Raw genomic sequence first — 17,622 nt, forward strand, 5'->3', positions numbered from 1 at the left:
AATTGGAAAACCATTTGAACACCATTGGTACATATATATGTAGGTCTCTAGTTATTCGGGTTTTCTCCCGCGTAGAATTGGAGATGTCTTGGCTCCCGCGTAGAATTGGAGAGCCAAGACATCTCCAATTCTACGCGGGAGAAAACCCGAATAACTAGAGACCTACATACTAACACCCGTGAAAACCTCAGAAAACATATATATATAAGTGACGAGCCGAAGGACAGAGAACGGAAGTAGTGATCTTCCTCCCATATTTGGGCATACCAGGGGTTGTGACTTTAAATATATACCTTCCACCCTGGCTTCGCTGATAAGGAGTCGAGCTCTGTAGCTCAGTTAACACATCTGCCTAAGAGGCAATACAGCACAGGTTCGATTCCCAGCAAGGGTATGGCTAGCTGATGAGAGCTAAATAGCTTGAAATAGATCTATACTAGTCTCCCTTTATTTATTTATCAGCACAAATATAACATATATATATATATATATATATATATATATATATATATATATATATATATATATATATATATATATATATATATATATATATATATATATATATATATATATATATATATATATATATATATATATATATATATATATACACACACACACACACACAATATACATTCCATCTAGGTTCTATAATAAAAATAGTCCTGCTGTTTCAAAACTGGATTTCTTCTAACCATTTATTTAACGTGACTACAAAGACCAAACTGGAGCTACCAACTGGTTGAATATTATGTGCTCTGCTGCTAATATTAGGAAAGGGAAATTAACAAATGTAGTAATTCTAAATTGTGCATGTGTGTACTAAACATATAATTTCAAACAGTTTTGAATTTTTTATTCATAATTGCAAAGAACCTTTTAAAACTATACTGTTAGTAAAACATACCTTTGATCCAAATAATCTATTTAATTGTCAAAGTTTTCAGGAGGAAAAGCACAACACTAAAAAGCAGAACTTTCAACTTTGATTGGGTTTAAGTAAAAAAGTTTTACACCTAAGAACCCCATCAAGTTCTTAGGATACCATAGAAAACAAAAATCTTGGTTTATTTCACTGTCCATTTCACTATATAAGAAGGTATTTGTAGAATCAGAAAAGTTCTTGTTTGACTCTGAAGACAAGCGCACAAAAGTATTCCCTGATCACAAGTACAAGGATACTCACCAGCAGTTGACAATAAGCAGTCAAGAATAATCTACTCTCCTGATTACAACAGAATGAGCTACAGTGCAATTACCCTCCTCCTTATATTGTTATTATTTGATTTATTGATATCCCACCTTTATTATTTTTATAAATAAGTCAAGATGGTGGACATGTAATTGAAAGTATAATGAAATAAGTACCTCATGCAAAATATCTCAATAAAAGTATTGTTTCAACCATTTAAAAAAGTAAGGTTCTACACTTAGGCAACAAAAATGAAATGCACAGGTACAATATAGGTGATATCTTGCTCAATAGTAGTAACTGTGAGAGGGATCTTGGAGTCGTAGTGGACAACCATTTAAATATGAGCCAGCAGTGTGGAGCAGCTGCCAAAAAAGACAACACAGTTCTAGGCTGCATAAGCAGAAGGATAGAATCAAGATTACGTGAAGTGTTAATACCACTTTATAATGCCTTGGTAAGGCAACACTTGGAATACTGCATTCAGTTTTGGTCGCCACGATGTAGAAAAGATGTGGAGACTCTAGAAAGAGTACAGAGAAGAGCAACAAAGATGATTAGGGAACTGGAGACTAAAACATATGAAGAACGGTTGCAAGAACTGGGTATGTCTAGTTTAAGGTGACCAGATTTTCAGATTGGTAAAGAGGGACACCTTTGACCGGGGGGGAGGGGGGCTTGATTAAAAATTTTATACGGAGCAACAAAAATGTTCATACAACGCAAAAATAGTATTGTAATATTTTTTTTCATTTCAACATAACTACAATTTTAAAATATAAATTGTAACTGTTGCCAAACATCAAAATTTTGATCACTTGACCATGAGGATGGCTGTCCTGATGGACCAAATGGCTCAAATGCAGAGGCTGGTGCAACCCCAACAGACACGGAGGAAGTGCCCAGTAGCTATGCCAGAGAAATTTGACAGCAGCCAGGACATGGTCGCAGCATTCTTGGGACAATGCCAGATGTTTATTAGCCTGAGGGTAGAGGACTTTCCTACCGACCGGGCAAAGGTAGGATTTTTGATTAGTTTGCTCTCAGGCACAACTGCTCGGTGGGCCACACCTTTGCTCAGTCAGTCTAGCCCCTTGCTGGATGATTTCCAAGGGTTTTGTCAACACTTTCGGATGATGTTTGAGGATCCCATCAAGGGAGAAACAGCAACTAGGCGACTGAAGGCATTAAGGCAGGGTCGTGGATCTTTGCAGGTGTACGTAAGCGAATTCTGGCTGTTGAGTCAGGATTCAGCATGGAATGAACCAGCGCTTATGGACACCTTTCAGGATGGCTTGTCCGATGAGCTACAAGATGAGCTGGCGAGGGTGGACAGGCCACCGACATTCGACTCGTTAGTTCATTTGTGCCTTCGTATTGATGCTCGGCTGCAGAGGAGGAGGCCCCGCCATGCATCACAGGGGACAGCTAAGATGCCAGTTGCCCAGGAGTCTGCTGTAGCACGGGAGGAGCCCATGGAGCTGGGTGAGATCAGACCCCGATTGTCACGCACGGAGATGGACAGGCGGCGTGCGGGGGGTCTGGGCTTTTATTGTGGGGATCCTGGACACGTTGCTGCGAGTTGCCCTAAGAAGAGCAGAAGGGCTGCACAGCCTGCGGCCACCCCGCAACCACGGAATTCCGTGTCGGGAAATTAGCGGGCCCCGATCTAAGGGAGACCTTAGGTCGGGCACAAACGGACACTGAGATAAGCGGACCGCCATGGCACCGATTCTAGCAGCGCACATCTTCTTGTCTGGTAGTCAGCGGGGTATTCCAGTGCACGCCATAGTGGATTCCGGGGCTACCACGAATTTTATGGATGCGGCGTTTGCTACAGCACATAATGTCCCGTTGTGTCCCGTGGAACCGCCGATGCGGGTCGAAACTATAGATGGTCGTGTGCTTTTGTCTGGACTGGTCACGACTGCCACACAACCCTTGCGTTTGGCCCTCGGGGAGCACGAGGAGGCCATCCAATTCTATGTGGTGTCGGGCTTGCATTTTTCCTTGATTTTAGGGTTGGCTTGGCTGCGGACGCACGACCCTCAGATCTATTGGTCGCAAAATTTGATCACGTTTCCGTCCTTGCAATGCGTCGACCACATCTGGCAGGTTTGTGCGACCCAATTATTCAGCACGGCCAAGGTGGAGGTGCCCTCAGATTTGGTGGAGTTCGCAGATGTATTCAGTGAACAGGAGGTGGATCAACTACCACCACATCGGCCTTACGACTGCCCCATCAACCTGGTACCGGATGCGAAGCTCCCTACGGGGCGGTTATACTCCATGTCTGAGCCGGAGTTGGCTGCGTTGCGGGACTTCCTTGATAAAAATCTTGCCTGAGGGTTTATCAGGCCTTCGTCTTCACCCTTGTCTGCCCCGGTTTTGTTCGTGAAAAAGAAGACCGGGGATCTGAGACTCTGTTGCGATTACCGGCACTTGAATGCCATCTCAGTGCGGAACCGGTACCCGTTGCCTTTAATTTCGGAATTATTGGATTTGCGGGGCGCTTACAACTTGGTGCGCATGAGGGCGGGTGATGAATGGAAGACAGCTTTTGGCACCCGATACGGACATTTCGAGTATACGGTCATACCGTTTGGGTTGACCAATGCGCCGGCGGTCTTCCAACATTTTATGAATGACGTCTTCTGGGACTTATTGGACCAGTTTGTCGTCATTTATCTGGATGACATCTTGATTTACTCAAAGTCCCAGAAGGACCATCAACGTCATCTGTGGATAGTGTTGCAGCGACTCCGAGAGTACCGTCTGTTCGCAAAACTGGAGAAGTGTCAGTTTTGGAAGACCACCATTGAGTTCCTGGGGCATTATATTTCTTCTGAGGGCATCGCGATGGAGCCGGTAAAGTGGAGGCGATGCGTAGTTGGCAATCTCCTCGACCTATGAAGGATGTGCAGAGACTCCTCGGGTTTGCCGAGGATCATCGGAACTTAGAGTTTCTGACTATGGCACGTAAACTGAACCAACGTCAGATTCGGTGGTCGTTGTTCTTTGCCCGGTTCAATTTCAAGGTGATGTACATTCCTAGCGGATTGAATTGAAGGGCGGATGCCCTGTCTAGAAAACCCGAATATTCTGACCCTGCGGACTTGCTTCCACCCAGGACTGTGTTACCCGCCCAATCGCTCGCCGCAGTTCAGGAACCCGTGGATGTCCGGTTGCTGATAAGGGAGGCGCAGTGGAATGATGAGTGGGTGACTCAACGGACTGGGGAGATAGGGCCGGATTCCCCATGGACTTTTGAGGATGAACTTTGGAAGTATAGGAACTGGCTCTATGTGCCCGCAGGACCAGTCCGTGGCCTGATTCTCTCTCAGTGTCATGATACTCCAACAGCGGGACATTTTGGGGTGTTCAAAACCTTGAATCTGGTCTCTCGTACGTTTTGGTGGCCTTGATTATGAGACGATGTGCACAAGTATGTAACGTCATGTGTTCAATGTCGACAGGCCAAGGCAGTGACGGGGGCTCCCCCAGGGTTATTGCAGCCCTTACCGACCCCGGACAGGCCCTGGGGAGCTGTGTCCATGGACTTTTTGACCGAGTTGCCTCCCTCATCAGGGTTTACCACGATCTTTGTGGTAGTGGACATGCTCACCAAGATGGCGCATTTCATTCCCTGCCGTAGATTACCGACGGCCCGCGCCACGGCCGGCATGTTCATCCAACATGTGTTTTGCTTGCATGGCTTGCCTGATCAAGTCGTGTCGGATCGGGGGACACAATTCACAGCACAGTTTTGGACAGGGCTGATGGAGGCTCTCGATGTACAAGTCTGTTTGTCCTCGGTGCACCATCCCGAAACTGATGGGGGCACGGAAAAGGTGATTGGGATTCTGGAACAATATTTGCGCTGCTTTGTAAATAAGCAGCAGAACAATTGGGTGGAGTACCTGTCCGTGGTGGAGTTTTCCTTTAACAACTCTCTGCATATCTCCACCAGAATGACGCCCTTTATGGCGAATATGGGATTTCACCCTCGGTTTTTTCCTCTCACCCAAGCAGATTCCCCGGTCCCCACAGCACAGGACTTCTTCTCGGAGCTTCAGCCAATTCACCACGTGGTGCGTCGTTACCTGAACCAGGCCAAGGATGATTATAAGAGAACAGCAGATAAAGCTCGGCGGGCAGTGCCGGAATTGGCTGTAGGCGATCGCGTGTGGCTGTCCACTCGACATCTTCCATTCCATCGGCCAGCGAAGTTGGATGACCGATATATTGGACCGTTTCCTGTGGAGGCCGTCATCAACCCTGTGGCATATCGCTTGACTCTCCCACATTCGATGCGAGTACACCCAGTGTTTCATCGCTCGCTCTTGATCCCTGAACGATCGGCTTGTCCTCTTCGCCGACCCTCGTCCCCTCAACAGTCGTCATCGGAGGAGGACAGGCGGCCTTCACACACTGTGGTCCGGATCCATGATTCTAGATGGCTCAAGGGACGATTTCAATATTTAGTTGACTGGGGGGATGAGGGGTCGGGTGAGGGAACTTGGACCAATGCCACGGAAGTGCATGCCCCTGCTCTAGTGCGAGCCTATCATGCGGACAACCCATCCCGACCGCATCCGAGCCATCAGACCCTGGGAAAGGGCCCTGTGGTGAGGGATAGTGTTGTGACTCGGCTAGAGCCTTGGGAGCTGTTATCAGACTCTGACAGCGAGGGGGATTTTGAGTCATGTTTGGAAAAGGAGGAGGGTTCTGGACAGGGGTCTGCCTCAGAGCAGGGCTCAGAGAGACTAGTGGGTCCCCAGGTAATGGCTGAGCCTTGGGCCAGTGGGGAGGACATAAGAGAGACTGAGCCTTGGAGCAGTGGGGAGGAGACAAGAGAGGCTGAGCAAGAACCCTTCTGTGAATATTTTCAGGATGCATGTAGGAGATGAGCTGACAGATGGAAGGCACAGCGGAGGACTCCGAGGAGGTGATTGCAATCAGATGTGCCTCGTTAGAGGCTTTCATTAGGGATAAAAGGACTGGTGGTGCCACGCCCTCCTCGCAGAAGTCAACGTTCCTTGATCCTGGATTGTGGTTTCTTTGCTGTGCGCTTCGAAAAGGGTCTGGACTTCTGTAACCCTGATTCGGAGAAACTCTGAGAAGAAGGGCTTTGCTCCATGTGATTCTTCTTGTATTTACTGTAAGAGAACTTTCTGTTTGAGACTGTTTATCTTCTGGCAGAGACTTTAATTAATTTAGCTTGGCTCACAGCCATTTTGAAACTGAGAACTGATAAAGAGAATTCCCTTTCCTTTCATTGCCTGTCGTCTGTTAACAAGTGAAGGAGGGGGGAACAGAACAGGTCACTATACCACCTTTCTTGCCACAGTTCTTAAGTGAATAACTGCAGCTGGTATTTGTATTTTGGATAGAATCTTTTTTAAAATAGTCTAAGACAATTTAAAAAAAGAATCCACACAGAATAAATTGAAGTAAAACATTTCAAACTATTCCATACAGAATAAATTGAAGTAAAACTATTTTTAAAAATTCTATGCACAATATATTTCAAAGTATTGTGCATAGAATTTTTAAAAATGGTTTCACTTCAATTTATTTTGGATAGAATCCTTTTTTAAAATTGTCTTAGACAAATTTAAAAAAAGATTCTATCCAAAATACAAAATACCAGCTGCATTTATTCACTTAAGAACTGTGGCAAGAAAGGTGGTATAATGGGCTTAGTGACCAAAGTTACAATGGCATTGAAAAAAGTGACTGATGACCATTTTTCACACTTAGCGACCATTTTCACACTTAGCGACCGTTGCAGCATCCTCATAGTCACGTGATCAAAATTTTGATGTTTGGCAACAGTTACAATTTATATTTGTAAATTGTAGTTATGTTGCAATAAAAAAACTATTACAATACTATTTTTGCGTTGTATGAAAATTTTTGTTGCTCCGTATAAAGGTTTTAATCAAGCCCCCACCCCCAGTCAAAGGTGTCCCTCTTTACTGAAAATCTGGTCACCTTGCTTTTTAGGATGCTGTCTACATTTGCCATAGCTTTCCTCCCCAGGAGCAAGCGTCTTTTAATTCCTTGGAATTGGGTATGTCTAGTTTAATGAAAAGAAGGACCGAGGTATTGTATTGTGGTTGCTGCAATTAATATACTTAATAACTCCATTTTTATTCTTTATTTTTTAATATTAATTTTCATAACAGTTGCTCCTGTTTTTGTAATTACTGTTTTAAATCATTATTTTAGTGGATTGTTGTCACCCCTGAGAGTCATTTCTATTGAGATGTACACATTTGAACAATAAATGTATTTATTTTCATATTTAAGGAAAGGCATCATCTATAAACTAAGCAAAGGTGTAGCTTCCAAGATGTGCCCTTGGGATCTTGAAGTTGGTGGGAATCTACTCAGAGATTAATTGAGGAAAGCTTAATAACAGGGGGTTCTTAACTTAAATCCACACAGAATAAAACTATTTTAATAAATCCTATGCACAATAAATAAAATATTATTTTAAAATACATTAAAAAATAAAAGAAAAAAACCCACTTACCAGCAGGCTTGCACTCCAAGTAAACCCAGAATGATGTAGATGTTAATACACAGAACTGAGCAAATTGAAATGGTGAAATTAGTCAGGGAAATATTTTTCAAAGAAACTTTGCCACCATTTTTCGGAGCAGCCCTCCAACCTCCCTGCCCCTCCCCTCTGGAAAATCCAGAAAGTAACACTCGCGACCTCTCTAGCCATTTCCTGCAGCTCTATGGTACTAGATCATTTTTTTCTTATAAAATGAGGTAAAAGCGGCGCGGGGGGGGAGGTCCGTTTTGTTGCTTTAACGTTTTAATATCTTCAATGAAAGTACTGAGACAGAGAGAGGGATTAGATAGGGTGTCTTTTGTCTTGCCCCGGTTAGGATTTCTTAAGCAAATCCACTGGGCTGTCAACATGAAGCCAGAAAATCTGGACTTTTTAAAAACGCGCCGGGAAACAGGACAAATTGTTATAAAGCGTGATTGTCACGCTGAAATCGGGACGTCTGGTCACCTTAGTCTAGTTTAATGAAAAGAAGAACTAGGGGAGACATGATAGCAGTGTTCCAATATCTCAGGGGTTGCCACAAAGAAGAGGGAGTCAAACTATTCTCCAAGGCACCTGAGGGTAGAACAAGAAGCAATGGGTGGAAACTAATCAAGGAGAGAAGCAACTTAGAACTGAGGAGAAATTTCCTGACAGTTAGAACAATTAATCAGTGGAACAACTTGCCTCCAGAAGTTGTGAATGCCCCAACACTAGAAGTCTTTAAGAAGATGTTGGATAGCCATTTGTCTGAAATGATGTAGGGTTTCCTACCTAGGCAGGGGGTTGGACTAGAAGACCTCCAAGGTCCCTTCCAACTCTGTTATTGTATTGTATTATATTTATTATTTTTTATATCTCCAGCAAAGGCCCACATTTTATATTACGTCTCATGTTCATATATTTGCTTTGTAACATGTGATTAACTTTCTATAAAGTTGTTATTCCAGTTAGATAATGTTTACCTACTATCTCATTGGAGATGCTACATTTTATTTTATTAATTGTGCTGAGATCATATCAGCATACGTTTAAGGTACACCCACTGACTCTCTCGTTCCTTTAAACTTAGTCATGTTTTATTCATTTATTTAAGGTTAATTATTATGCTTTTATTTTCCTTGTGGGTGGATGAAGCAGGAAAAGGTAGAACTAACACCTTGTCATAAATTGAAGGCTTCTTCTACAGTATGTTTTAGATTTTTCCTCTTTCGAAAGCAAACAGTTTCCCAATTAGTGACAAAAATAAAGATTAGTCAGTTTTAATGAAGGAAATATGCAGCTCTCTAGATTAAACAGGAGATTCCTTGTCACAACGTTTTTTTCCACAGTCAGCAGCAACTCTTTCGACTCCTGCTAACTTATAGCTTATTTCATCTAGAGAGCTGCTTATTTCTAATTAGCATTTTGAAAAATGGTACCCTGTTTGGAGCACAAGTCAGATTTCTCAGTCATGAACCTTTCTGGCTAAGACTTTTTGGAGCTTTGGTTACTGCTCACATACAGGTTAGAGAAAACAGCTCTAACTTGATTTACAAAGCAAAGTACTGGTGATCATTAACTAGTATGGAAGTATGAAAAATCTTTGAAGTTGTAGAAGAGACCAGACATTGGTTATTAAAATCCAATTTTCATTCCTTTTGAATAAAAAGTGAAGATTACCAGTCTTGCTGAACGTAATAGTGCTCAGTATATTACAGGAAGTGCAATTGATAAAGAAAAATACAGTATTCTTAGCATATTTTTTTCTAGAACTGGCACATCAAAGTAAGTCACATACACATCTTAAAAATTTAAAATCAGCATATCTTACTTTTTCACATATTTACATCAAAATGTTTGTTTTCCGATGTCTACGCACCTGATGGTTTTTTTCTTTAGGTATTTGATTAGTTATCCTCACTAATATACAATACAATACAATAGCAGAGTTGGAAGGGACCTTGGAGGTCTTCTAGTCCAACCCCCTGCCTAGGCAGGAAACCCTATATCGTTTCAGACAAATGGCTATCCAACATCTTCTTAAAGACTTCCAGTGTTGGGGCATTCACAACTTCTGGAGGCAAGTTGTTCCACTGATTAATTGTTCTAACAGTCAGGAAATTTCTCCTCAGTTCTAAGTTGCTTCTCTCCTTGATTAGTTTCCACCCATTGCTTCTTGTTCTACCCTCAGGTGCCTTGGAAAATAGTTTGACTTCCTCTTCTTTGTGGCAACCCCTGAGATATTGGAACACTGCTATCATGTCTCCCCAGTCCTTCTTTTCATTAAATTAGACATAATCAGTTCCTGCAACCGTTCTTCATATGTTTTATTGTCCAGTCCCCTAATCATCTTTGTTGCTCTTCTCTGCACTCTTTCTAGAGTCTCCAATATAGATCCCTTGATCTTTCTTGTAATTTTGTGAACTCTATTCAGCATCTGGACTGCTTCAGAGACCTGGCAAATTCCTAGTTATCTCTTATCACTTACAATAGAGAGTTCTCAACTTACGACTAGTTGTTTAATCACCATTTAATATTATGATGGGACCCCCCTCCCCCCACAAAAAGAAAACATACTTACAATCTGGTTCTGAATTCCCCCCATAGTCATGCAACAACATTTTGAGCATTTGGTGGCCCTACACATTGCAGAGTGCAAAAAGTTTTCTTTTCTCTTTCGGAAAGTTCTTAAACTGATGAGAATTACATTGATCAAGTGCTGTTCCAGCAGAAACAAAGTCTTAAGGTTTGTCAGCGATTTCCTTCTCCATCACACGGATAAATACACCTGGAAACAACTACCTACCTACCTACTCTCTCTCTCTTCCTATCTATCTACTGTATTTCTCTCTCTCTATCCCTCTATCTACCTACCTACACACTCTATCTCCCTACCTATCTTCTGTATTTCTCTCTCTGTCTTTCTATTTTTCTCTCTCTATCCACCTACCTACCTACCTACCTACCTACCTACATACATACATACATACATACACATTCTCTACCTACCTACCTACCTACCTACCTACCTACCTACTGTATTTCTCTCTCTCTCTATTCCTCTATCTACCTACCTACTCTCTCCCTCCTTACCTATCTACTGTTTTTTTCTCTCTCTCTCTCTATCCCTCTACCTACCTACCTAGCTGTTCTCTCTCTCTCCCTACCTATCTACTGTATTTCTCTCTCTCTCTTTCTATTTCTCTCTCTAACCCTCTACCTACCTACCTACCTACATACATACATACACATTCTCTCTCTACCTACCTACCTACCTACTGTATTTCTCTCTCCCTCTATCCCTCTATCTACCTACCTACCCTCTCCCTCCTTACCTATCTACTGTGTTTTTTTTCTCTCTCTCTATCCCTCTACCTACCTACCTACCTGCTCTTTCTCCCTACCTATCTACTGAATTTCTCTCTCTATCTCTCTTTCTATTTCTCTCTCTATATCCCTCTACCTACCTACCTACACACTCTCTCTCCCTACCTACCTGCTGTATTTCTCTATCTCTATTTCTCTCTCTATCCCTTTATCTACCTACCTACCTACCTACCTACCTACCTACCTACCTACCTACCTACCTACCTACCTACCGTATTTCTCTTTCTTTCTCTCCCTCTTTATCCCTCTATCTGCCTACCTACCTTTTTTAAAAAATTGCCTCTTCAAAACTTTGGTGCATCTTATATTCCGGTGCGTCTTATACTCTAAAAATATGGTACATGATTGTGATTTGCAATGTTTTTTTCTGAAAGAGTTTATTTCTGGACTTTCCTTAGTAACTACCACAAAAATAGGTGGTAAAACCGGCTTGGTCACATGATGATTGACACCTCTTACAACCATTATACTCAGGCTCCCTTATGGTCATAAGTTGAAGAACTACCTGCATTTGAAGCAATGACGATTAATTCAAAAGTTAAGCAATCCCTTAGCAAATTAAAAAAGTGTGTAATTTTGAATCCATGCTCTTGTTACAGGAACAGCTTTCATATCAGAAGGCCTTTAATATGGGTAGGATTTAGCATGGATTTAGCAAATAAATCCTCCTTTGGATATGTTTTTTTAACTAATGAAACACTGACTGGCCTGGTGGGTGATACTGTCTTATCACTATTTAATAAGCAGGCCCCTTGGTTTTGAAACTACAAAAATAAATGCAATTTATGTAATATGAACTAGGAAGTTCAATATTTCCTACCAATTGTGGAAAATATACTGACATGTCCAACTTATAAAACAGTTTGTAGATATTTCAAAAGAATTAATGAAGTAATTGTTAGGATTGGCTAATAGTGCTATGCAAACATTTCAAAAGATGGCCTTCAAAATGCATAGAGGTGCAGCTGAAATATATGTTCCTGAAGAATAATGACAGCCATCTCCTCCCCCCCCCCCCCCCCCCCCGATTATGTACCTGCTTCAAAAGCTATTCCCAGCTCTATCTGGATGAATATACATATACAGCTACTTCTCCTTGGTGGGAAAAAAAAGGAAGATAAATGTCTGTGCATGCCCACACACCAGACAGATGGAAGCAGTTTCTGAAACCACTGTACAATAACAAAAAATGTCATAGCTGCTTTAACAATGTGGAAAGTGCTTTGGAGATAATGCACAGATTCCAAATGGTTCATTAGTACCTTTCCTTAGGATTTCCTAAACAGAGCTGAAAAAAAATTGAAGGCACGATACTTTAGTAACAAGTCCCACTACAACATTACACTTTATTATTCTAACATTTTTAAATATTTCTTTTATTTAAATAACTTTTTTAAAAAACCATTAAAAAAACCAAGCCATAGAAGTATCCAGTAATCCCTTGTTACGATCACTTCCATACTTACCATTTGGCTTGCATTGAGCTCTCCTTGCTATACTCTGAGGATCTTTCTGATTAGGTAGCAAACTACTTAGAGCTCCATGAGCCATAAGCACAGTAAACAGGTCCTCTGTGCAACAGATCTAGAGGGCAATAGGTGAGTATTTAACCCAACTTCAGTTACTGGTTCTAATCCATTTGTCTATTATGCCTAATCATAGGGCTGGCTCTGGACAGTGTGACTGACTACATTTTTAAAAAAAATCCCTTTCATAGCTGGTTCAAAATTTTACAACGTTCATTACATATACTGTGCATTCATTATTCATGTACCAAGACAGGTGCATTATTACTTAAATTAGTATTTCTAAACATTCTTGCATAAAAACAGCTTCCTGTTTTTAAGTAGATTTTACGTAATTTATGATCCTGAGTGCATTGCAGCATTTGTACTCATGAAGCAATTTTATGAAAATTCAGGAGCTACTATTTCTGAAATACTAAAGTTCATATCAAATTATAAAATAGTGATGATTCATGCCAATGGTATTCTTTCATAATCTGATATTTTACATAATCTTTCTAACAGAATACCATCCAAACTTGAAAATTCATTACCTATATATTGGAACATGTATAGACGGGGAGTGTTAAACTTGTACTGAACTCAGATTTAAAACAATAAGCAGTTGCTGTTGTTGATTTGCCCTTAGAAAATAAAGTAGTAAGATAATAGCATCATACATTACCCCAAGCTAATTACATGCTTACTGATGATGGACTATTCACTACTTTCCCCCTGTATTCCCATGTCCTGTGTATTCTCACTATCTCAATTGAAGATAGAGGTAAGAAGTCATCTGGGTTTTTTTGTTACATTGCTTAGCACCCAAATCTACAAATGCCATTAGAGGGCTTGAGCATCTTTTAAGTAGATAAGATGATTAAAGGAAGAGAAAAAAAATAAAATTAAAATCTAGGGAAAAATACGAAGGTTCAGCTTGTTTTGACTAAGTCTCCTTCCCTTTTAAGGAACTAAGTACACTTTGGAAGTATTCTTTGACCATGAGGTATCACCAAGATGTCACATGTGTCCTGTTTCACAATTATGCTTGATGTCACAATTGCAATCCTTTGTGGATTGGTCATATTAACAGTGGCTAACCAAGCTGCTTTGACTATTGCCACAATCCCTATATATTGAAGTACCTGGGACTGTCAAGAGGTGCAACATCCTGTTAGCACAAGGAACAAATATCAAATGATGACTATACCAAAATATTGCAACTGCTTTCCAATTGCTTATAGGACACAATGTAAGGTGATAGAGCTGACTTTTTAAAACCATATTACTTTTCAGACCTAACCATCCAAAGACACGTTTTTCCTCGTTAAAGTAACTGTCCCATAGTTAAGGTCTGCAGGAAAAGCTTTGTGAAGATGCCCCTGGGTATAAGAGATCTGTGGTTCTAAACAGAGGTGGGTTTCAGATAATTTTACCACTGGTTCTCCACACATCAAAACTGTGAGTGCGCGCATGTGCATGCTTGCTTCGTGATCATGTGTGCCTTCCGCGCATGTAGTTTGCTCGTGTGCACGGCTTGCATACATGCGCATGGCTTAGAAAATGTGGCTAAATAGGACGACATAGAACTGGGGCCCCCCGCAGGTTGCCACTACCTGTTTGCCCAAACCAGTCTGAACCGGCTGAATACCACCACTGGTTCTAAAAGGAGGTGGTTATGGAACACATTCCTTCAAGTGTTGCATCTGTTCCAGTCTCTCAGCTTACAGAAAATCTATAAAAACATAGCTTTTACCATGATTTTAATAGCTATTTATTGATCTCAAAATTTGTGTGTCATTTTAAAGACTCTGAAGCTAAACAATTAATGTTAGTATAGAAGTGTTTTTAAAGTTCCTTTCAGTTTTAGCAATTGTGACTTGAAGTTTTCTTGTGTCTTGTCACTGGGATAAGATCAGGGCCGGATTTAGATGAAAAGAGGCCCTAGGCTATTCCACTTATGAGGCCCTTTCACCTCCCATTTTTAAGTTTGTAAATTACATGAGAGACAATAAAATACATGATTACTGTGATATATATCAATATATATAGCTGGCCTCCTGACGAAGGGCGGCTCTGCTCTGCGGCAAAGGCAGCGAGGCCAGCCACCTCCCCTGCTGCGCTCAGCTGCCCGGCTCAGCCCCCTCGCCCTCACCTGCCTGGCCGCTGGTGGGCTCCGCGTTGACAGGGCGGCTACTGGGAGTGGCCGTGCCTCTCGCCCAACCGCCGGTGCCGGGAACGTGGGCGGGCTCCCCAACTGCCGCAGCACCAGAACGATCTTAACCAATACATTTTTATGTTTGTTTATTAGTCATATGCGTAGAATTTCTCCTTATTTTCGGTTCAATGTTTTAGTGTTCACTGTTTTTAGAATAGTGTAATTTTAATTTTGCTAACAATTTGAATGTAGGCCCCTCTTGATCTTGATCTTGAGGCCCTAGGCTGAATCCTAGTTAGCCTATAGGAAAATCCGGCCCTGGATAAGATTATTTGAATTCTCCTATCTGGACTATTACAGCAGTAGCAGTCATATCCCTCCTGCTAGCAGTTTATTTCTATCCACCACCCACTGAATTTATTCTACTCTTCCTTGTGCTGCACTTTTTTTTGCTATTGTTGTCTTCTGAATAGAAGCAATTTATTTGTACCAAAAGCAATTCCTTCCTTCTGCTTCTTGGAGCAAGTTATGTCCCCCCCCCCCCCAGTTTTCACTAAATCCAATTTACCATTTAATAGAATGTTTAAAGAAAACAAAACAATATTTTCAGAAATAACCTTTATCATTATAGCAATCATGAAGAGACAGGCTAGTATGGTTACTTACTTGTCATTGAGCTCTACTTAATTGCAAATCTAATCCAAACTATATATACAAAGTAGAGGAAGCCTAATTATCCTCCATTCCTCTGTTTGCAAAAAATATATAACCACACCTTCAAAGAATTATTGGCACATACTCACAAATATTGTAAGGTGACAAGGAAAAATAACATCAAAGCCATAATTAAAGGCCACTCCTATCAGAACATCAGAGATGTGCCAAGGAGGGAAATTTCCAGCTTGTTTCCTTCCTTTGAGGAGATATGTTTTCCTCCTTTTATAGATTTCATGTGTTTCACAACCAAGCTATATAATAAAATTGCTTACTCTACAGAACAAATGTAGCTATTCTTTCTATTCACAACAGTTTTAGTAAATGCTTCACAAAACTCAATTTCTTAAATGACACTATTGTGTGTGTAGTTTACATTGAAAGAGATAATTATTAGATCGATAGGTGATATTTGTGGTAATGAAGTGTGACATCTGTTCAATTCCTATTGCACTGAATATTCTACACAAAGTCCTAATATTAATTAACTTTAGCACTCACTTATATTTGGTGCTGTTACAGCTGTTGTGAAATTCTGTTTCTAGCACATTATGCAATTGCACACAAGTTTGTGTATGGTGCACTAGGAGGTACAACATGATGCACCATTGACTGCCACCAGTGTGTTACTTGGGCATCTGATCTGAAAAATCATAGCTTAATAAATTGTGAAATGCAATTCTAAGAATTAACAAGAAAAAATTAGGATTACTGATGAAGTAAAAAGCATCCATCTGAAAGTGCAAAGGTATATATGATGCAAAGGTTTATACTTGTTTGATTAATAAGATAATAATATCTTAATAGTATAATGATAATATAATTATCTTCAAATACTCTGTAAAACTTCCATAAAACGAATATAAATATAGTTTTCTAAAACACTTAATTGTTTTTAATGATTTTCTAAAGAAATATTCATGGTATCTTACCTGAAATCTGTATGCACAGAAGGCTGAGTATGAACAGAAAAAATAAATGTGATTTTCCCCCCCATTGACAGCACCACAGCTGAATCTCGTATAACATCCTATGGAACAAGGAATAAGAAAAATTTAGGATATCTCTTTAATGTTCCTGAGATTACAAACCTACTTTTTCTTCAAAGAGTTGCTTTCTTCAATCTATTTTTGTCAAATAACTGCTATTATTTATTTCTTATCTAAAACAGAGAAAGTTATCTGCTGATCTCCAAATGTTTCAGAATAAAACTGCTATTCATGAAATGTACTCCTAAAGTACTGTTGTCTGAATGGTTCTGAAAAAAAAGTAAATAGTCAAATTTACTCAATCCAAGATCTTTTCCCACTGATTTGAAGATGTAACAACAAAGGTGGATATAAGACTGGAATAGCAATACAAGGCTGGAGTCCAAGGGTGAAATTGTACTTATATTCCCACAGCCAGTGGATTAGTGGAAGCCTTGCTGGATCTTACAATTTCACCTAGTTTATTGTAATGTACAATGGAAAAACAAATAGATATTCTGATATTAAAAACACTGACTTTGTTCTAGCTGCAATATTGAGTCATACAGTGATCTAGGCTATTCTTCCCTGTATTCTCGTCTGTTCATCCAGTGAAAATTTGGGATCAATCCATCTGTCATTAGAACACTTTTGTATATCACTGACTCTTGTCTTCCTAGGATCTAACTATGCCCCTTTACTACAACTGGGAATTCTAGGACCCAACACCTTTCACAAAAAAGAATATGAAAATAAATATGTACCGTATTTATCGGCGTATAACACGCAGTTTTAAAACTAAAATTGCAAGCTTAAACCCTGCCTGCGTGTTATACGCCGATACTGCGTGTTATACGCCGATAAATACGGTATTTTGTACGCCGGGTCCACTGTTCCCTCTAAGGTGCGTGGCCGCGCGGCCGCGCACATGGCAAGAAACCCCCGCGCAGAGGTTTCTAACTCCCGCGCAGAGGTTTCTTTCAAAGCAAACGTGGGGAAGTCCTTTGCAGGCAGCTAGAACTGGCTGGCTGCAAAGGACCTCCCCAAACTTGTTTCAGCGGCAGCTCTCAGCCTGGCGGCAGCGTCACACAGACTGTGGAAGGAGGGGGAGGAGGAGGGAACCAAAGAGAGCTTTTACCGAGTCT

At 40.9% G+C, this 17,622-nt stretch overlaps 1 protein-coding gene across 5 annotated transcripts in view; it reads right to left on the minus strand.

The window, feature by feature from the left end:
* ADGRG6 (adhesion G protein-coupled receptor G6) overlaps window positions 1–17,622 on the minus strand; it is a 136,096-nt gene that overhangs the window by 105,589 nt on the left and 12,885 nt on the right. For all 5 annotated transcript variants that reach the window (XM_087718351.1, XM_087718352.1, XM_087718349.1 and 2 more), the window contains one exon: window positions 16,442–16,539. In XM_087718351.1, coding sequence (XP_087574477.1) covers window positions 16,442–16,538 — 97 coding nt within the window. In that variant the 5' untranslated portion in view covers window position 16,539. The remainder of the gene's footprint in view (window positions 1–16,441; window positions 16,540–17,622) is intronic.

The sequence above is a fragment of the Thamnophis sirtalis genome, unplaced genomic scaffold (assembly GCF_051295495.1).
Source record: "Thamnophis sirtalis isolate CommonGarterSnake01/CBP01778 unplaced genomic scaffold, rThaSir2_p1.2 scaffold_6, whole genome shotgun sequence".
In the NCBI taxonomy this organism is placed as follows: domain Eukaryota; kingdom Metazoa; phylum Chordata; class Lepidosauria; order Squamata; family Natricidae; genus Thamnophis; species Thamnophis sirtalis.